Source organism: Dendropsophus ebraccatus, chromosome 4 (assembly GCF_027789765.1).
Source record: "Dendropsophus ebraccatus isolate aDenEbr1 chromosome 4, aDenEbr1.pat, whole genome shotgun sequence".
NCBI classification, from domain to species: domain Eukaryota; kingdom Metazoa; phylum Chordata; class Amphibia; order Anura; family Hylidae; genus Dendropsophus; species Dendropsophus ebraccatus.
Genome location: NC_091457.1, coordinates 104,534,433 through 104,556,934, shown reverse-complemented (window position 1 = coordinate 104,556,934; position 22,502 = coordinate 104,534,433). Strand labels below are relative to the sequence as shown.

The following is a 22,502-nucleotide window of genomic DNA, read 5'->3' as shown; positions in this document are numbered from 1 at the left end:
TGGCTGTCAACAGCATGTGTACCTGTCTTTGTTGAGAACTGATCAGTGGTGCCCAGTTGGCAGTCTGTGGGCTCATAAGTATTTAGGGCATAGAAGTGATCACCACCAACGATGGCACGAGTAGGTATGCTGGCGGGTTTAGCTATCAAAATAAAAGCACACAAATATGCTTACCTGTCAGCAGGTGATATCATTCCTATGCCAAGTTAGAGACTAGTCTTGCTCAGACAGTCTACTGGTTTGTTACAGTGTATCAGTGCGGGTAACATGTATCAGCTTGGAGTCCATATTATCAATATACAATTGCCAAATTCTCACAAACCCTCAGACACAAAGTATATTACAGCAGAATACTTACTATAAGTAATGATTAAAGGATTGGCTGCAACAGAGAATACCTCTATCGGAATGCAGTAATACATGGCAGCCATCATTTCCTTGGTATTTCACAGGTGATATAAATGTAGACAGCGCATCAGGTATCACCACAGGTATGGTGTTTGTATGGAATGTCCTCAAATCATGACCTGTTAGGGGTATTTGAGGACTGGAGTCGAGAAACACTGTCATAGAACATAAGGACAGTGGTTGTCACCATAAGCAACCGCTCTAAGCTTTATAGAAGGAGGTCGTTTTTTTTTTAAATCTCCAACTATGTGGGAAGGAGAACTTGTTTGGCCATCAGTACTGTAGCACAACCGGATTATCTTCTAATATTAGCCTCTCCCAGAATACACAATTTCCCTATTCCTCCACAGTTTATGTGAGCAACGTGAGACATTATTTCCAATCACATATAATGCAAGGTGTGTTGGTGTAATGTTTATGCATGGTTAGCATGTCTCACATACATTTCTTTTCATGCATTTTAGGGTTTTGTTGTGTTTATTACATTGCAAAATTAAAAAGAACAAACAGCTACAACATACTTTCACCTCTTGGGACTTAGTGTGATCTGTGGTGATTAGGATGCTATGGAACCAGCCAGTGTTTCATATACAGTCAATAGTCAGGGACCTGCCCGCAGCGCAACACCAGTGAGTTCTCTATAATGGAACGGTCAGGTGACAAGGTTTCTGATGCTAAATAACGTGACTAGGGTGCAGGGGACAACAACAAAGCAATCAAAGTATACAGGTGATACAGGACATGATTATACATAAGAGGTATAAAAACCATTTATATACATCATATACATAGTTGTGAATACAGGGAGATCCGCCCTACCATTATGTCAGTATTGCATTAATGACTGCAGAAGAAAAACTATCTACCATTAGATCACTGGCGCTTGGCCTTGTAAGGACGAGAACGTTTGCGACGGTCTGGCTTTCTCTGTTTATGCAGGCGACCAATGCTAACTCCTTGCCGTCTCCTAACAGATATGTTCTGCTCCACCAAGCTGGCCAGCATTCCTAAGAAACAGACACGAGTTGTTAGTACTTGGACTTATGTTCAGCCTCCTACCCCTCATCCTGAGGCTGGACATTTACCTTCCTGAGCCAACATAGAGATGAAGGCACAGATAAACTCATCATAGTTGTGGGTCCTTCTCTGGTCGTCGATCTGGAAGGATAGGAAGAGAACAGTGAATAAAGCAGGCAAGACAAAAATTGCAGGGAAATGAAATGAACAGATGACGGTACCTTGAATTTCTTGCGTTTTTCCAGCTCTTCTCTAAGACTAGCCTCAGATGTAGAGATTTCAGCCTCCACACATTTCAGCAGGGCCAAAAGTTCCTAGAAGAAAATACAAGCCATATCTCTATGTTTCAGACTGCTCAATCAGTGTAAACTCTTAACAGAACTACTGTTCTTCTGAATCAGTCAAAAATGAAAAATCTGGCAAACTGACTTTACTGATATATCATAATGGAAAACATGTCATTACCTTTGGAGAAAACCTGTCTCCTACTGGAGCATCTGGAGCTTTGCAGCGGGATCCATCTGCCTCTGCATTTTCTCTTCCTTCCTCCAGTTTGCTGATTTTAGGGGACACCTTTCCAGAATCTGAAGGTAATCAATATATAATAATGAATCGCTTGTTACCTATATTGTTATAGAGCTCCAGCCTTCTGAGTCGGTCACTTCTGACTGAATTGAACCTCACAGTGTCTTACAGTAACTTCTATTAACATTATACAACACTTGAAGACAATTTTTGCCCATTTCTAAATTCAGGATCATAAGCAAAAATGCCCTAATTTCTATGAACATGTATCATCTCCGTCAATTACTTTTACTGCTGTTCAACATATAAAAAGGAGAGGGACGATTTGCTGAAGACATTCCTTCCACTTATCATACTCACCCATCCGGCTGAGTGTACAAAGGTGCCCATCCCGGCTAAGATGTAGAATTCCTGTGCCAACCAGTGGCCCCAGCTCCCGCACTGCACGGTTGTATCGAACAGAGTCCAATCGCAGAAGAGGCTCCTCCTCTCCAAACAAGACCTTAGAGAGATGTGATGTGACGGGGCTTGAAGGTCGGGTGGGGTTAGCGGATCTCAGAGGCGATCGTAAGGGGGAGTTAAAAGCACTGCCAATTTCTGAAGCGGTGTCTGTACTCTCATTGCTGGGGGTTGGAGACGGCTGTGAATGAGGAGCCACAGGAGCTGCGGTCTTTATAGAGAGTGGAGAACTTAGTTCTTTCTGAGTTTCTTTTAACTTCTCAGCCAAGACAATAGCAGGAAGTTCAGGACCAGGTGGCGGTGGCAGAGATTCAGAGCTTCTCCTCTTGAACCTGTGCAACATGAGCAAATCTGATTAGATGTGCTGCCCCAGGCTGAACACAGATACACAGCATTTAGTAAAAATGAGGTGTCAGGTGCTCAGAGGGAATGTAATAAGCACACTCACCTATAAAAGTTGTGTTAATACAGACACAAATATTGCAGTGAGTTGGTTTCTAGAGAATGGGACAGTCCAGATAAATTTTACACGTAACACTGAACAGTGAACCTCAACATGCTTCAGAGGGGATACTCATCCTCTCACGCACTACAATGTTGTTTCGAGGGAACACTCCCCCTTTGTCAAACTTGACAAAGGGAGTGTGTGTCCCCAAAACTTCATAACGTGCAAGAGGTCTCCTATCCTCTCTATATGGGAGTCTGAAGTTGTTGTCTTGGCATTTTTAAGCACTGGATTGAACAATTTCTTATATATCATTGCAGTTTGAAAGTGTTTCTTACTGTTTAAAAGGAAACAATGATAAACCTGCATAAAAGAATGTGTGCCTTAACATGATTTTTGGATAGAGTACAGTGCTGCTGGGGTTTGAAGGCCTAGCCTTGACCGCAATCCACGGGTAGGGTTGAAAAAAAAAAAAAAAGTGTGAGGTCACTGGATCCCTCTTAGGGTTTCTTAAAGAATCCTGCAATTCCCTTGAACGCAAACCAGCCAGAAGATACCACTGGACAGCAAAAAAAAAACGTTCAAAATAGATTCTCTACTCTTTGTCAAATTACACATTTTGAAGTACAAAACAATTTTATCCAGTGTATGCATTGTGTCTAGCTTAAAAAAGGGGTTACACTTATTCAATAAAGAATCCATTTTAAAGAATCATCTGCTGTCCAGTATTATCTTCAGGCCAGTTTGCCTTAAAGGGAGAAGTCATGCAGGGTTCTCAAGAGAACTGTAAGTGATCCCATCACCTCTTGTTGTGATAACCCAGTAGAATGACCTTCATTCATATTTTCTGTTGGGCCATGGTAGGTCAGATTCAATATTTTTCTTTAAGGAAATAATAGAAGTAACTTTACTCGCCCTGAAAGGGGTGGTGGTCTTGAAGATGTCTCAGTTTCCTCTTCCTCATCTTCATCTGAGTCTGGAGAGGGTGGTGGGATTCCACGTGATCGCCCAACACCTGCAGCCAAATCTTCTTCCTCCTATAGTTAAATGTTGCACAGAGCAAAGGACATGCATCAATGTCCTTGTTCCCAATAATCTACCTTGCTGCACACCCCAACCTACCAAACCTCATGATCTGTGTACAACTGAGATAATACCAAGGTATACATCCCTCTACCAGTCCCCTGCCCATCCCTAGCACACACCTGCATTGGTGACTTGGCATAATTGTGGTTATCCAGGAAAGCAGGGAGCCGGGGTGCTTGTGGAGTGGCTGTGCCCCCATTATGAGGAACGGCATTAAGTTTGCTGTAGGCATTCGTTGTAGAAGCACGCTGGACAGATCCGGCTGCATCTCCACTCACATCTACATTATGACAGACACAATATCATCAGAATATACATAGCACTAATTCAAGAGACCCTCTACCTAAAATATACCTTAAAAGTCTAGCTCAATCTCTACTGGGCCTTCTGCCCCTTTTCTGCCCTAAGCTTTGTGGCAATTCTAAATTTGGGTATGTGAACATTACAGAATTACCGCAGAGACTTCAAATGGATTCTGCCAGACGGCCTCCACTTGAAGTTCCGCCTGTTCCAATTGGTATGTGCGGAACTTTGGGTCGCCTGGCAGGATCCGCTTGAAGTCTCCACAGATATTCCATAGTGTGCACATACCCTAAAGATGAAGATCTAAGTTATATGACGGATTGGTTTCTACAGACTTGCTGCCTGACAAGATTGAGATGGTTACAATGTATCCCTAGCACCCAAATTAAAAATAAATTTAGGTAAATAACTTCTATAATGTAAAATACATATGGTACCTGTAGGATTATTTGAGGTATTGACGGTGTTTGTTGCCTCCTGGCCTGCTGCAGGCTTTGCTGGATTTGCCTTTGACTCTTCATTATTCTGACTCTCTGAGGGTTTCTGAGCCTGTATCAACTCTGGCTGTGTCACCCGGATCAACTATAGACAGAGATCACAAAAGAACGAAAATGCCTCAGGTTCTAACAATACAGGTTATTAAGAAACTGTGAGAAGGAAGATTTATATCCTCTTACCTGCTGTAAAGCCTCCAGCACAGTCTGTCTGTTCATCTTTAAGATGTTCAGTCTGCTCTCATATTTTAGTCTACGGTCAGGCACTACGGCCATCAGATTAAAGCGGATGTCATGATATGGTTCCCTAAACAGGAAAGATCAACATCAAATAGAATGAAACCTCCACATTACAAACACCATTCCATCTTTGGCCAGTCCCCTTACCCTGCTGTGGCCAGTCCAATTCTCTCCATAATAACCCTTCGAGCCTTGTCAGTCCACTCCTCATCCTCCGCCCAAGGACCTGGGCAAAATAATAACAAGAACTCTGGGGTCAAATCCTACAGACATATTATGTGCAGGTTTAAGCCCAAGGCATTCACAACAGGCCCATTCTTAAAGGGTTAACACATTCTTCTGTTAATAAGGCTTAAAGTAGATATGTGCACAGGAAAATGGTTATAAATAAGAACATGGCTTGGTAGTGCTAGTCATCATGACTCCAGGAATATCTTAGTTCTTTCCAGTACCAAGATATAAGCCTTTTTGCTAAAATATAAACAAGGTGTTAAAGCCCAGGTGTGTTCCCCAGACAACTAAAAGCACAGGTAAGGCCAGCCCATGTCCTCTTTATTTTTTTTATTTATCTTTAACCAAGTTCAAAGTTTAAAATCATACAGGATCAGGAGGTTACATTTTGAGTAATTCCACCCATCGGGGGAGAAGAAAAATACATCTATACCAGATTTTGAGGGGGGTATCCCCGAGAATGGCTTAAGGCCATCTGTTCCATACGCAATTTTTTTTTTTTGCTCTACTCTACAATATCTCACTTTACAAAGAGCACTGCCTCACATCCATTCCTAAATATTTTGTAATCCCTATAAAAACGAAATAATATTAACTAGCCACTATAAGTCATATCTCCCCAAGCTATAATATTACCTAAGAGAGATTTCCTTTAAGGGAACTAACCTAAACAGGTGCTCTACTGTGTTGGTTGGGGCAATGGAGCCAGCGGCCCCTGGATCTCAACAATACCATAACCACATCCAATAATGTAAGAGTCTTGCAGTCTCTCTTTTACTTTTCGTGGTTGCACCTAACAAACATCCCGTTAAAGTCCAACTTGGTATGGCAGATGTCCCTATATTAGGGACATATGCCCCATCCTCCCCCCCTATTTTTCTTGAATTCACAAAACCCCTGGTACTCAAACACTCTACCCATTTACATTTTGGTGCCCCTAGGCCCAATGCCCCAACCAGAGCTACCACCAGTCAGTCAAATGGGTCAGTGGAGGCACACAGGTATGGAATAAGGGGAAATGGGCTGGACTTGCCACACTGGGGAACGCCCCCTGGGCTTCACAACTTAATTTACATTTTAACAAAAATGCTTATCTCTGTGTGCTGGAAAGAACTATAAAAATAGGTATGCCATCAATCCTGATTAGAAGCGCAATCTAGCTATGGGATCATTTACAGTTCTGGTTTTTCTGTCTGACAGGTCCACTTTAATCTAGATCTGGAGTTCTTTTTCATTCAGTTTTTGAGCCAAAGTCAGATGTAGATTCAAAAGGAAAGGAAAATATAAAGGTAGGACTTATGCTTGGCTTTGGCTCAATTTTTTTTCCACTACCTACAATAGGACCCCTAAATACCTATCTGTCCATAAGCACAGCTCCAAAATATATACCTAACAAAAGATAACAATGCTGGACAATTATTCCAAATATACCAAAAATATCTCTTTATTGATTACATAGCAAAGATAAGAAAAGTTCAAATAAAAAAAAACAGGAAGCAAGTACATACATTGGAGGGATGGTGGGCAAACAACCAATTAATAACATGTACAAAAATGCATTAGTAGCTATATGTATGTATGTAAACAGATGGAAAACAGTGCCCTTGACAAAGCTTGTTGGCGAAACGCAGCGTTGGGTGAGTGGTGGTGTTGGGCAATAGCTCTATTTTGAGCCCATGTGGTGAGGTGTTTTAACTGGTCATGTGAAGCTACCAATTGGGGCCCATATGTGAACTTTCCTACCTGTTTACAAGTATTGTGTTATTTCTTGTGGCCCCGTCTTCTCAGTTCCCTTTTCTGTTTTCAATCTGTTTTTCCCACCACATAACCATATATATATATATATATATATATATATATATATATATATATATATATATATATAGCTACTAATGCATTTTTGTACATGTTATTAATTGGTTGTTTGCCCATCATCCCTCCAATGTATGTACTTGCTTCCTGTTTTTTTAAATTTGAACTGTTCTTATCTTTGCTATGTAATCAATAAAGAGATATTTTTGGTATATTTGGAATCATTGTCCAGCATTGTTATCAATTTTTTTCCCCAAGAAATGCTGCCAGCTTTATGTCAGCTACTATAATGATCTCACCATGATCAATAGGGTAAACCTTTAGGCCATCCAGCTCAAACAGGCGCCCCTTAATAGGAACGTAACTGACAAAGTGGAACGCCTCCATGGTGCGCACAGCGCTGATGCCATTCTGCTTTTCCGGCAGGTGACGTGGCTCTGGTCTGTTAGATGAAACATGACAACATTCTTGTTAACATACACAGAGTAAAACAGACCGAGTCTGGCAGAACTGATGAATTAGCGCAATGTATCCCATCAGCAGGTCCTTTTCCATTCCAGTACATTGTAACAAGCCCATCATCTGTGTGTACAGGACTAGGTCAGGACACTTCTAAGAAAATGCTTGGCAATCTCAAGGAGCTGTCATGAGCCACATCAGATCGCATAGCGACAGTGTGGGGTGGGCATCTCAAGAAAAAGCAAGATTTTCAGCTCTTCCTCAAAATGTCTTCGCTCAAAAGGGATTGTCTCATCACAGTCCTTTTCAGTTTGGAAAGATGATTGGTGTCTATGTAATACATGGACAACTACAAACTATTCCACTCACAGAATGAGATCTCCCTCCATCACCTCTATGAAAGGACATACAGTACATACAGATATGGTGCTTTCTTCAAGACTACATGTCGCCTCCATAAACTTTTAACATGTCCTATGGTTTTAATCAGGTAGGGTCTGAAAATTTAGACTAACCGATCGCTGGAACCAGCAAGAAAAGAAGCACTTCTATCCCCTTGGATGACACAGTCTCTTAGACTTGTATTATGAGGCCCTCTTGACTGTGTGGTACAGATCCGCCCTTAGTGCTCCCTTCTCCCAGCATTAACCAAGAGTCTGAATACTCAGACCCCAACTGATCACATTTTATGATATGGCTCCACAATATATCAGGGTTTTGGTTTTTTTTGTTTTTTTTTTTAAATTGTAGTTCCCATTTGAGGAATGTTATTTCTATAAGGGGACACAAGTGTTAATTTACACAGCTCTGGGGGTCTTACCTGGCATGGCTGTTGTGAGCTTTTGCCAGTTCAGGTGCATTTCCAATGGCGTAACCTTTACTCTAAGGAAGGAAAAAAATGTAAGGTAATTCTAGATGTGATTTGTCTAATGCTGATCAGAAAGGGATAAACAGGAATTCAGGTGAGTCAAAAGCTACTATTGCTGCCATTACTGCTTCACCGAATTGTCTAAATCCAGGAAGTAAGAAATCTGTCAGGTTACCTTTCTGGCTTCTGTATTTCTACATTGTGTTTTTTCCCTTTTAAACACTTACAATGGGAAATTTTCCTAGCATAAAGGTTAAACGGAGGCTGTCATGGAGACCTAACAGTGACACCTGTCACTCATTGACTAATATGCGATCCATTTAATGGACAGAAGGCAGGCTTTTTCATGACATGTCTGTGAAACAGACACCTATGAAAGATATCATTTTTCATATCAGTTTTCTGACTGACCAACAAGATGGATGCCAAAAAGGACACTTTATTGGCTAACTCCTGACTAATAAACCCCTATGGAGATGTTTAGCCTGTAAATCAGGGCCTATTCCTGATATTAGTATGAAGGACACATGCAGTGTGAACCCTGCTAAAATAGAAGATGTCCTACTCTACACACACTGACAACCCACATGAGAGCGATCACAGCAGTCAGGTTGTTGTCACAGGTATAGTTCATCCATGTTTTAATTTTCCTGTCCAACTGAACAAGCACTATGGGCAGTGATACCAGATCTCCAGGAAACTGCAACTCCCAGCAACCTGACTGTATCTAATATCCCAGAAATGGGGGAGGAAGATTCATGCAACAATAAACAGGGTTAGCTGGTATTGTTACCTCTGGGCTGAACCCTTTGGTGAAGTCCTTGATGCGGCTCAGAGTCGGCCCCAGGTGTACCCCGTTGCAGTTCAGTAATACACTCAGGAGGGCATGAGTGGCACAGGAATTAGGGATCAGCTGCAACAGAAGGAAGCAGATATGAGAGGATGAAGATGACATTAAAGATGGTGGATATTATCATCCTACTACTCACCTGATGGGCAAAGAACATGTTATTGACCACCTCGTCCTCCATGACCGATGTGTCATCCAGCAGGGTGGACACTTTCCGACGTGAGCGTCGTTCCTCGATCCATTTAAATAAGAAGATAAAACCATAAACTGGCCTGTGGGGGAGGGGAAGAAGTCATCAGCATGGAGAATCTAAAAGTCATGGGGTGACAGAAATGTAGAATGTGGACATCATACCCGGGGCACTTGCTCTGCAGATCATAGATCTCCTCCACCTGCACACCCTTTACACCTAGGGCACAAAATAACAGTAGCAGGAAAGTGAAATGATTCTCTGCCCCCCCAAATTACAACAGTATTCATCTACTTCCTCACATGCATCCTATCACTTTAGTATAGAACTCACTGTCTGCAAGCAGCTGCTGTGGCAACTACATGTCTCACGATGGCTTGTACAGATATAGCATGGATGATGGCAAGATCACCTGTCCCTGGATGCAACTATCTCTGGTTCAGCAACATTACTGACTCATTTTGCAGTTCTTTAAATACTGTAGAGAGTTGCATGAACTTCTACCACATGTGGTGAGGCCCAGGGATTCCCTCCTCTGTCTGGTGAGGCCAAGGAATTCCCTCCTCTGTCTGGTGAGGCCTAGGGAGCCCCCCCCCCCTCAGGTTTGTTGGGTGTGGACCCACTAGAAAATATTTGAGAAGCCCTGACCTACAGAGTACAGCTCTGGGGAGAGTCAGTGACCACACTGAATTATTTCCAACTACATTCCATGAATACTGCTCCAGGTAACTACATGGTTTCCCCTCTATATAATATAGAGGAAACACTGATAGCCCTGAAACCTATTTTCTGTCATGTAATTAGTAAAAAAAAAAAAAAAAAAAAAAAAGAGAGAGAAACAAACCATACCAAAATCCTCCACCAGCAATGTGAAGAGTCCTGCAATACAGAAAGAGGAGGAGCTAAAATTTAAATATGTCTAGTGGCTGGTTACACACGTCCTGTGATGTCAGTGACTGGTTACACACGTCCTGTGATGTCAGTGACTGGTTACACGCGTCCTGTGATGTCAGTGACTGGTTACACGCGTCCTGTGATGTCAGTGACTGGTTACACGCGTCCTGTCATGTCAGTGACTGGTTACACACGTCCTGTCATGTCAGTGACTGGTTACACACGTCCTGTCATGTCAGTGACTGGTTACACACGTCCTGTCATGTCAGTGACTGGTTACACACGTCCTGTCATGTCAGTGACTGGTTACACACGTCCTGTCATGTCAGTGACTGGTTACACACGTCCTGTCATGTCAGTGACTGGTTACACACGTCCTGTCATGTCAGTGACTGGTTACACACGTCCTGTCATGTCAGTGACTGGTTACACACGTCCTGTCATGTCAGTGACTGGTTACACACGTCCTGTCATGTCAGTGACTGGTTACACACGTCCTGTCATGTCAGTGACTGGTTACACACGTCCTGTCATGTCAGTGACTGGTTACACACGTCCTGTCATGTCAGTGACTGGTTACACACGTCCTGTCATGTCAGTGACTGGTTACACACGTCCTGTCATGTCAGTGACTGGTTACACACGTCCTGTCATGTCAGTGACTGGTTACACACGTCCTGTCATGTCAGTGACTGGTTACACACGTCCTGTCATGTCAGTGACTGGTTACACACGTCCTGTCATGTCAGTGACTGGTTACACACGTCCTGTCATGTCAGTGACTGGTTACACACGTCCTGTCATGTCAGTGACTGGTTACACACGTCCTGTCATGTCAGTGACTGGTTACACACGTCCTGTCATGTCAGTGACTGGTTACACACGTCCTGTCATGTCAGTGACTGGTTACACACGTCCTGTCATGTCAGTGACTGGTTACACACGTCCTGTCATGTCAGTGACTGGTTACACACGTCCTGTCATGTCAGTGACTGGTTACACACGTCCTGTCATGTCAGTGACTGGTTACACACGTCCTGTCATGTCAGTGACTGGTTACACACGTCCTGTCATGTCAGTGACTGGTTACACACGTCCTGTCATGTCAGTGACTGGTTACACACGTCCTGTCATGTCAGTGACTGGTTACACACGTCCTGTCATGTCAGTGACTGGTTACACACGTCCTGTCATGTCAGTGACTGGTTACACACGACCTGTGATGTCAGTGACTGGTTACACAAGTCCTGTGATGTCAGTGACTGGTTACACACGTCCTGTCATGTCAGTGACTGGTTACACAAGTCCTGTGATGTCAGTGACTGGTTACACACGTCCTGTCATGTCAGTGATTGGTTTTATATATCCTGTGATATCAGTAAATTGTTATATAGACCCTGAGAGGTCAGTGACTGGTTATACATATCCTGTTATAAAGACCTTTTGAGGTCAGTTCTGCAATATCAGTAAATGGTATTTTTTAATAAAACATAATTTTTATTAAATGTATTATTTCAACACAATATTAATGCTACTATGAAAATGGTGTCAGCTTCTTCCATTATACACCTATATTTGAGTCGGAATTTATGTAGAATAGAATATTTCTCTTTGTCTGTAAAATTACAAAAAGAACCAACACCACTTATTGCCCCACTACTATACGCACTTTCTGCCATTCATTCTTCTACCAAAATTAAGACACAATCTTTACTACTTCCTAATACTTAATCCCTAGATTTCAATAGTTTTCCAGGCTAAACATTCCTAATAAATGAATATATATCCCTGGTGTTACTTCTTTAAGGGGAACCTGTCACTTCCAAAATGCCTGTGAATGCTTGCATGCTACATTTGAGCGTGATGCTGAACGAGGCACAATACAGAGGGGGGCAGGGTAACAGCACTGACATCTCTTTGGCTTTTACAAACAGGCATTAAACAGACTTTTTCCTTGTGCAAAAAAAAAAAAAAAATATATATATATATATATATATATATATATATATATATATATATATAAAAAGGAGGTCCTTTTTTGTAGCACCTTGATTTTAACATGAATTATCAAAAGTTATGTTTTAGTTCACATCACGCTTTGGAGTGCCGACCTCCTCACCTATCTTCAGGTTTCATTGCAGAGAGTACATGTTCCCTATAACCTTTTTACATTACGGCTTGATCACCAACCTCACTGCATTTTAAGGGTGCGTGCAATACACACGTAAAGGCCGCTGCGGATTCTGTCGCTGGCCCCTGCTTGCGGCATCACACATCTCCGCCCGTGCCACAAACACCATCTCATGGCTGGGCGGATTCCGCTGTCCGCCAGAAGAATTGACAATTCTTTCAATGGACGGCAGAGTCTATGGCACAGGCGGAGATGCGCGCACCCGCGAGCAGGGGCCAGCGACAGAATTCGCAGCGGCCTTTACCCGTGTATTCCGTAGTGTGCACTAACCCTAATGCTGCTATTTTGGCTCTCACAAACTTCTGGATGTCTACAAAATCTTAAAAATTTTAGACACTGCCCCCGGATGTTTTACTGGGCTAGCTGGCTTTATTGAGGGGAAGAGGTCAACATTTACATGGTTAGATACATTCTGTGCTGTCAGTAAATGGTTAGATACTACCTGTGAAGTCACTGACTGGCTATATACAGCTAGTGATATGAGAAACTAGCTCTAGATGTCCTGTAATGTCGATAAATTTTTATATACATCCCCTAACATCAGCAAATAGTTCTGAATGTTTTGTAATTATAACATACATACTGAGATGTCAGTAAATGGCTAAATTATATACGTCCTGTGACGTCAGTAAATGGTTATATACGTCCTGTGACGTCCGTAAATGGTTATATACGTCCTGTGACGTCCGTAAATGGTTATATACGTCCTGTGACGTCAGTAAATGGTTATATACGTCCTGTGACGTCAGTAAATGGTTATATACGTCCTGTGACGTCAGTAAATGGTTATATACGTTCTGTGATGTCAGTAAATGGTTATATACGTCCCGTGACGTCAGTAAATGGTTATATACGTCCCGTGACGTCCGTAAATGGTTATATACGTCCCGTGACGTCCGTAAATGGTTATATACGTCCAGTGACGTCCGTAAATGGTTATATACGTCCCGTGACGTCCGTAAATGGTTATATACGTCCAGTGACGTCCGTAAATGGTTATATACGTCCCGTGACGTCCGTAAATGGTTATATACGTCCCGTGACGTCCGTAAATGGTTATATACGTCCTGTGACGTCCGTAAATGGTTATATACGTCCTGTGACGTCCGTAAATGGTTATATACGTCCTGTGACGTCAGTAAATGGTTATATACGTCCTGTGACGTCAGTAAATGGTTATATACGTCCTGTGACGTCAGTACATGGTTATATACGTCCTGTGATGTCAGTACATGGTTATATAATACTGTAATGTCAGTAAATGGTTATATACGTCCTGTGATGTCAGTAAATGGTTATATACGTCCTGTGATGTCAGTAAATGGTTATATACGTCCTGTGATGTCAGTAAATGGTTATATACGTCCTGTGATGTCAGTAAATGGTTATATACGTCCTGTGATGTAAGTAAATGGTTATATACGTCCTGTGATGTCACTGACTGGCTCTAAACATTCATACGACCTCAGACAATACTTTTATGTGTCCTCGGATGTCAGTAAGTGGTATATAGGTCCTGTGATGTCCGTCATTTTGCACTGTAACCCTGGATACCTGGATCGCTCTCCAGCTCTAACCAGCCTTTATTCATGTTGTCTCCTCCATGCCTCCTAGGCTCTGACGTCACGGAGCGCGCCGGAAGCTTAACGAGTAAACACACTTGGATGACGTCAGGTTGCTCTGCCCCAGGATCTCTCCTAGCGGCCATGTTTGTGCCGTCAGTTATACTGGTATCACAGCGGATAACGGCGTTACCAAAATGGCCGCTGAATGCACGCTCTGCCGACAAACCTGAGCATATCAGCTCACTTAAACACATCACTCTAGCGACTGCGCTGTAGGTCATGTGATTAGTGGCCGTGCAGCTGCGGCCATTTTACTTAAGGGCAGAGACCATACGAAGCTCAACCTAGGGCTTTGCTTTCAGATGGGTAATAGGCACTGGTAGTAAGTGAAGAGGCAAGTTGTAGTTGTCTTTGTTGGTCGTGGCCCGTATGGCAGCAGCATTTCACACTCTTCAAACCTGTGACTCCCTGGCAAGACTGCATCCCCAGTCACTGACATCCTAGAAAGTGTAATTCTTACAACAATGAAGAAGCCACTTCCCAGATTGATTAAAAATTTGCTAAATTAATGTGTTTGCAAAAATATTACATTTGACAAGCCCTTCAAGTGTATCTATGTTATTTGGGGTAGGAATAGTCTGTCTGATTCAAAGCCTTGGTAATGCACTAACAAGTAACTTTTTACTAATGTAATTAAAATTTCTTCATGTTTGCTAGAATTGGTGAGTGTCGGGACCTCTTTACTTTGGAGCTTCTTACTAACGGTGTCATTTACCAATTTCCCTTCGGGTATGACAGATGCTGGTCATGTAATGCTTCCATTTCTCATGTACCATCTGTTCTTGTCAGTTTAGTATCTGATACGTCCCCTATCTGGGGACCATGTACTAAATAGATTTTTATAACAGGGAGAAGGAAAAAGAGCTTGCTCTGTCCTGTCCAGGCATTGACCTGGTATTGCAGTGCTTCCAGGCTCAGTGCACAAAAAAAAAAAATTTTTTACTAAACCTCAGATGGGTAGCTCATCTGTTAAAAAACCCTCTAAGTACCTGTTAATGGACCAGATTGATGCAGAACCCCAGCGGGAAAAAAAGGCCAAATCATTTTTTCAGAAAATGGAGAAAATGTATTGTTTCTTTTCTGGAATTCGAGGAGATATGTGAGGTGGTTCGGCCATTCCGTAATACAAAATGGTATCTACAAGCTGATGTAGGAGGTTCCCTTGGTGCTTTACGCCTCCCTGATTAAGTTCTTGGAGGGCCTGGAGCATAGGTCTTGTGCCTCACTTCGCAGGAAAGGGTGGGTTGGGAGGTAGAAGGGGGTCGGTTTTTGTGTGTTGGGGAAGAAAAACAAAAATTTTATCTAGACATGACTCTGTTTGCCGTATATGCTTGCCGATGACTGCCTTTTGCTTTCTGTGAATCTGTCTTAGATAAATAAACATATATCAAGGTAATTAAATTGACAGTCAGCGCAATGCTAAGGCAATCATAAATGTGTATTGGTGTACTATAAAATAAAACACTAGTTGGAAGACTAAAAGGATATTAATTACCTGTTTGTCCTCTTTCACAATGCTGATTTGTAGTTTCCCATGTGTGTTGAAGATCCGGTGTATACGCCAGTAGTAAATCCTTCGAAAATACTTAGTATCATATGATTAGCAACAGGATGTGGATGTAACCCCTGCTAGAGGCGCCCCGGCCGGCGGCACTACTCCGCAGTGGGTTACGTAGATGTTAGCAGTTCAAAAAATATTTTCCCGGGAGTCGAGTGACATCACTGCTAGTACGGGTGCTTGGAAAGGCCTTTCCAAGCACCCGTACTAGCAGTGACGTCACTCGACTTACCCTAGCAGATACTTTTCAGGCTTGTTTCTCTCCTTTTATTTCCTGGGGACCATGATCTTCTGCTTTAAGCTTCTCAGGGCTCCAAACCATTTGCTTGCTCTATTGATCCAAACTTTATATCCCTCTATCACTCTTTTGATTCGATGTGACTGCCGAGGTCAGTCATTGACTGCAATATCATGTGTGCAGCGTGTTTGGAGGTGATTTTAAACCCAGGAGAGTTGTGACCCTATGACCTATGTCTTGTTATGCGCCATTTTAGGAACATAAAAACAAAATATAAGACAGCACTCCATAGCGTAATTTAGACAGGGCTGTGTTACTGTGAAAGAAAACTCTCACCTGGGTGAGTTGTGCTGATATAAGGCACAACTAGCATGTGAATGAACCACAGCCACTCCCGACTAATCCCCACAGGATTAAAAACAATCAGTAAACTCCTTTACTCAAAGACTGGTACACAGGTGCAAGGCCAGGGTATAAAATATCGTAAAATCTATTAAAATAAATATGCAAATAACACAACACGTTTCGAGACCGGACCGCTCTTTTTATCAAGTGTCTGCCGGTCCGGTCTCAAAACATGCCTGTGTGCTTCTCTTGAAGTGGAGGAATTTACTGATAGTTTTTAATTAGTTTACTGATTTTAGGAAGGTGTATCTGTTTCTCATTATAAAGTTTGTATGACTGGGCGCCATGTACGAAAGACCAATATTAATTATTAATCGATGCCGGTTACAGCGTGATCTATTCACACACAGATTTACAGCAGTACAAGCAGCAGTGTCGTACATTACAAACATTAACACAGGCTGCTTAGTGTGCTACCACTTTGGGATCAAAGCCATAAGAAATCCTTCACCGAACACCCTAAGCCCTGTATAAGGACATGTAACTAATTACCAACAAAACCCATAGTAGGCAGAGGAACACAGAACTTGGGCCTGGTTCACATGGCATGGCATTTCAGGGCATTTTGGTGTATTACTCACTAAAGAACACATACAATGTGCATCCCATTGTTTTGAATGGGAATACTGCTGTAGTACGCTTTGAACTGTAGTGCGTTTTTGTGTGCTGGAATAATTGTTATATTATTTTGCATGAAATCCAAGAAGCAGATCCCATCACATATTTGCATCCCAAAACCCCATAAGCATTACTCTGTGCATGTAAAATTTGGGGGATCTTACACGACACTACATATCGATGCCTTATACTTTGTACTTGAATGGTAGATTCCACAAATTCTCAGTCATTATAAACCAGTTTTCTACTGACGAAGTGTCCACAGTTGGTAAATACAACTTGTAGGTTACCCTAGAGGTTCAAGGGTCATCCAGACTGTGTTGTGGTTCTTAACAGACTCACAACTGAAGGGCACAGAATAATATTAAAAGTATTTGTCAATTTCCAAACTGCTCGCTATTACTCACCTCTGTGCCATTATGGGTCACATAAAAAATAATTTTCCAGAAACCGTGCCGTTGCTGACTGCCACCTTCTGTAATGCTGGTGGGTTCTCTGTGTCCTCATGTTACTTATCCTGTACCAATTCTGACTAACATCCTGAATACACTTCAGAGCTGCACTCACTATTACTATTACTTATCTTGTACTGATTCTATATTACATCCTGTATTGTACTTCAGAGCTGCACTCACACTGACAGGTCATTTTCTGAACATATATTTCACTGATCACAGAAGTATCCAATGGTACCCACATCCACAGATGCAGTTCACTGAAAAACACTGAGCAACTTATAATTATTTTTATAAAAACTAAATTCTTTATTGAAAAACTCCAAGAAAACATTTTCAGAATGTATGTATAGGAAACGTATAAAACTATCATCAGAACTCTCTTTCCATTGGTATAACTAGAAAAGGCCATCAAGCAGAGGGCACAAGATGTACATAGATTAAATAAAGGTTAATCTTAAAGGCTTAAAGGTTAAACTTAAAGTTAGTGCATATAGTTCAGTAATTCTCAGTTCTTGTACATAAACTAGATCAAGGTTAGTAAGTAACACAATGGTATGCATATAGTATGCCACACAATCCTCTTGAGCTATTCACACTTATCTTGTATAAGTATATCACCAGTACCTAGCTACCAAATAATACCAGTATACAAGGGGCAAATATCACCATACATGTTACTATTACACTTTTACACTATTAACTGACTAAACCCTGTATACTAAGACCAATGTTACCAATAATACCCCTATCAGAATTTAAGAAATCTTGGTCCAAACCAAATATAATACAAAGGTTACCTTGGTAGTTGGAAGAGGATATAATCAATAGCCTTCACATTAGAGACCATATTAATCTCAAATTTTTGAATCAAATGTGTAATGATATATCACATAAGCGCACACCTCCATAAGCACAAATACCTATGACATGTACTTATAGGGTACCATATGTCTCAGCTTGGAGGTATGCAGGCTGCAAAAGAAGCAAAGGGAGGAGGGCTGAAGACCAAAGCTATTATATGAAGGGCCTAGACATAAAACATGCATACACACAAAATAAGTGGAAAGGTCCGACCAAAAATAAATAATGCAGCAGTAAAAGATAAACCATTGTGATGTTAGGACATAACAAGTCAGAAAAACAGGGTTTATACAGATAAACTGCCCCAACTCCAACCAAATTGTTGTACAAATAAGTGATAACATGACAGGCTTGTTGGAGCCACTCACACAGACCCCATGGACCTGGTGTCCCACCTAAGACACAAGTACCTCACACTGCCCCATACAGTATAGCCACCTGTGTGCCCCATATGGTAGTCAAGGCCCTATACACTACCCCTTTATGTGTCAACATGAAAAAAACACACCTATAAACCACTGGCCCGTGGCTCCTCTGTGTCATCCTGGTTATCCAGTCCTTACTGGTCTTCTCCTCTTTTCTGACCTTCCAGACCAGGCACTGTGGGACAGAGACAATGTCCCATCAACCTCAGTTTTGCGCTTCTTCAACTGTGTGTGCATCTTAAAGATACACACACATTTTAAAGCTTTGTTTGCCCAGGGACCAGTGATGTGTGTCCTGGATACCTGGGTGGGCCCCTGCTTCCCTTGCAGGCCTGCTAGCATCTTGTTGTTAAGCCCTGTATAACACGTTAGTGTGAGAGTACTAACCAACACCCTTCATTGTGACTTAAATTTTGTAATTTATGATCTTTAGTAGTTGGGGGGCTGCTTTTAGCAATTTTTATATCTGTATTGAGTTTATGTCTTGCCAGGGGCGTAGCTAGGGGTTCAGCCTAGGGGGGGCGAGTGAGTCTGAGTGGGCCCCCAACCTATTATGTTACCCATAGGGAACCTCAGTAGACCCCAAACAAATAGAGGTGTAAGTAAAGTGCAGACACATCCAGTGACTCACAGGTGACGTCTTCTCTGATGAGAGTGGGTCAGGTTTCCTTTTCTTTTTCATTGTGAAGACTCTTCTAACCACAAATCATCACAGCAGTATCTGCCAGACAAACATCTTCAGCACCTTACTTTTACAGCACCTTTAACCACCTCTATACAAACTCTCCATCATAGTGCCCTTAAACAGTAACAGAGACTTCTTTGAAGACCAATCTGTAGTCATTTTTCCTTTTCTGTGCTTCTTTCTATACTTAGATCCCTTCTTTATGCCTGTATCTGTAGTTAGGATCCATCATTGTGTCCTCATCTGTAGTAAGACATCCTCTTCATGCCCCATCTGTAGTTGTGTTCCCTCTCTTTGCCCTCTGTAGTTAGCCCCCCCCCCCTTATGCCCTCAACACTAGTTGGGCCCCCACTTTGTGCCTCCATCTGCAGTTAGCCCCCCCCCTTTGTGCTAAATAAATGGTACCCCTTTGTCCTAATGAACTGTACCACCGCCCCCTGTATAAACTGTGCCTCTTATGAACTGTTTTTATATTAAATAGTGCCACTGTCCCCGTATTATACTGTGCCCACAATGTAGTTTGCCACTGCCTACCTAATAAACTATATTACTACTGCCCTCCAATGTACTGTACCACTGCCCCCTGTAATGTACCATACCACTGTCCTCTCTCATGTACTGTACCACTGTCCTCTAATGTACTGTACCACTGTCCTCTAATGTACTGTACCACTGTCCTCTAATGTACTGTACCACTGTCCTCTCTCATGTACTGTACCACTGTCCTCTAATGTACTGTACCACTGTCCTCTCTAATGTATTGTACCACTGTCCTCTCTAATGTACTGTACCACTGCCCCCTGTAATGTACCATACCACTGTCCTCTCTAATGTACTGTACCACTGTCCTCTAATGTACTGTACCACTGTCCTCTAATGTACTGTACCACTGTCCTCTAATGTACTGTGCCACTGTCCCCTCTAATGTACTGTACCACTGTCCTCTCTAATGTGCTGTACCACTGTCCTCTCTCATGTATTGTACCACTGTCCTCTCTAATGTGCTGTACCACTGTCCTCTCTAATGTACTGTACCACTGTCCTCTCTAATGTACTGTATCACTGTCCTCTAATGTACTGTACCACTGTCCTCTCTAATGTACTGTACCACTGCCCTCTCTAATGTACTGTACCACTGTCCTCTCTAATGTACTGTACCACTGTCCTCTCTAATGTACTGTACCACTGTCCTCTAATGTACTGTACCACTGTCCTTCCCTAATGTATTGTACCACTGTCCCCTCTAATGTACTTTACTACTGACCTCCTAAATCATTGTTTTCCAACCAGTGTCTCCTCAGCTGTTCCTTAACTACAACCTCCATTATGTCAGGACATGATGGGAGTTCTAGTCTTGTAGCGACTGAAGGGTCACATGTTGGAGAACACTATACTAAATAAACCTCCCTCCTAAATTATGATTTCCCTACCAGTGGCAAAACTACAACTCCCATTGTACCCTGGTGGCAGGACATGATGAGAGTTTTAGTTTGGTAACAGCTCAGGAGCCACTGTTAGGAAGCAATCATTTAGGGGTACAGTTTATTTAGTAAAGTATTCTCCAACATGTGACCCTCCTGCTGTTCCTAAACTACAATCCCCACTATCTCCTGCCAGAAGGGCATGATGGGAGCTGTAGTTTTGTCACAGGTTTGAGAACACTACTAAATAAACTCTACCTATGTGTATACACTCCAGCCGGGATTCCTCAGAAGGCAGTACTACATAAGTTCCGTAGAAATCACGGCCATTGTTACAACGGCCATGATTACTACGGAACTTACTGTATGTAGTGTGAACATAGCCTTAAACACTAAGTTTTACTTATCTCTTCTTACATCACATTACATACACCCAGGGACACACACACACATCCCATGCACCCAGGACACACACACACATCCCATGCACCCAGGGCACACACATCACATGCACCCAGGACACACACACATCCCATGCACCCAGGACACACACACATCCCATGCACCCAGGACACACACACATCCCATGCACCCAGGACACACACATCCCATGCACCCAGGGACACACACACATCCCATGCACCCAGGACACACACACATCCCATGCACCCAGGACACACACACATCCCATGCACCCAGGACACACACACATCCCATGCACCCAGGACACACACATCCCATGCACCCAGGACACACACACATCCCATGCACCCAGGACACACACACATCCCATGCACCCAGGACACACACATCCCATGCACCCAGGACACACACATCCCATGCACCCAGGACACACACATCCCATGCACCCAGGGACACACACACATCCCATGCACCCAGGGACACACACACATCCCATGCACCCAGGACACACACATCCCATGCACCCAGGGACACACACACATCCCATGCACCCAGGACACACACACATCCCATGCACCCAGGACACACACACATCCCATGCACCCAGGACACACACACACATCCCATGCACCCAGGGACACACACACATCCCATGCACCCAGGGACACACACACATCCCATGCACCCAGGGACACACACACATCCCATGCACCCAGGGACACACACACATCCCATGCACCCAGGACACACACACATCCCATGCACCCAGGACACACACATCCCATGCACCCAGGACACACACACATCCCATGCACCCAGGACACACACATCCCATGCACCCAGGACACACACACATCCCATGCACCCAGGGACACACACACATCCCATGCACCCAGGACACACACACACATCCCATGCACCCAGGACACACACACATCCCATGCACCCAGGACACACACACATCCCATGCACCCAGGACACACACACATCCCATGCACCCAGGACACACACACATCCCATGCACCCAGGACACACACATCCCATGCACCCAGGACACACACACATCCCATGCACCCAGGACACACACATCCCATGCACCCAGGACACACACACATCCCATGCACCCAGGGACACACACACATCCCATGCACCCAGGACACACACACATCCCATGCACCCAGGACACACACACACATCCCATGCACCCAGGACACACACACATCCCATGCACCCAGGACACACACACATCACACATCCCATGCACCCAGGACACACACATCCCATGCACCCAGGACACACACATCCCATGCACC

At 43.1% G+C, this 22,502-nt stretch overlaps 1 protein-coding gene and 1 pseudogene across 1 annotated transcript; one reads left to right on the top strand and one right to left on the bottom strand.

Annotated features, from left to right (window-relative positions):
• Positions 1–820: 820 nt before the first annotated feature.
• Positions 821–14,247, bottom strand: BAP1 (BRCA1 associated deubiquitinase 1). Its single transcript, XM_069968687.1, has 17 exons — positions 14,027–14,247; positions 10,237–10,266; positions 9,552–9,606; positions 9,337–9,469; positions 9,141–9,260; positions 8,300–8,361; positions 7,320–7,462; positions 5,125–5,203; positions 4,921–5,044; positions 4,681–4,825; positions 4,060–4,220; positions 3,770–3,891; positions 2,311–2,741; positions 1,891–2,009; positions 1,647–1,739; positions 1,494–1,566; positions 821–1,415 (listed from the first exon to the last, which is right to left on the bottom strand). The coding sequence occupies exons 1-17, from the start codon at positions 14,178–14,180 to the stop codon at positions 1,282–1,284; spliced, it is 2,178 nt and encodes a 725-aa protein (XP_069824788.1). The 5' UTR covers positions 14,181–14,247; the 3' UTR covers positions 821–1,281.
• Positions 14,248–14,848: 601 nt separating this feature from the next.
• LOC138790166 (U2 spliceosomal RNA) lies at positions 14,849–15,025 on the top strand (annotated as a pseudogene).
• Positions 15,026–22,502: the final 7,477 nt, after the last annotated feature.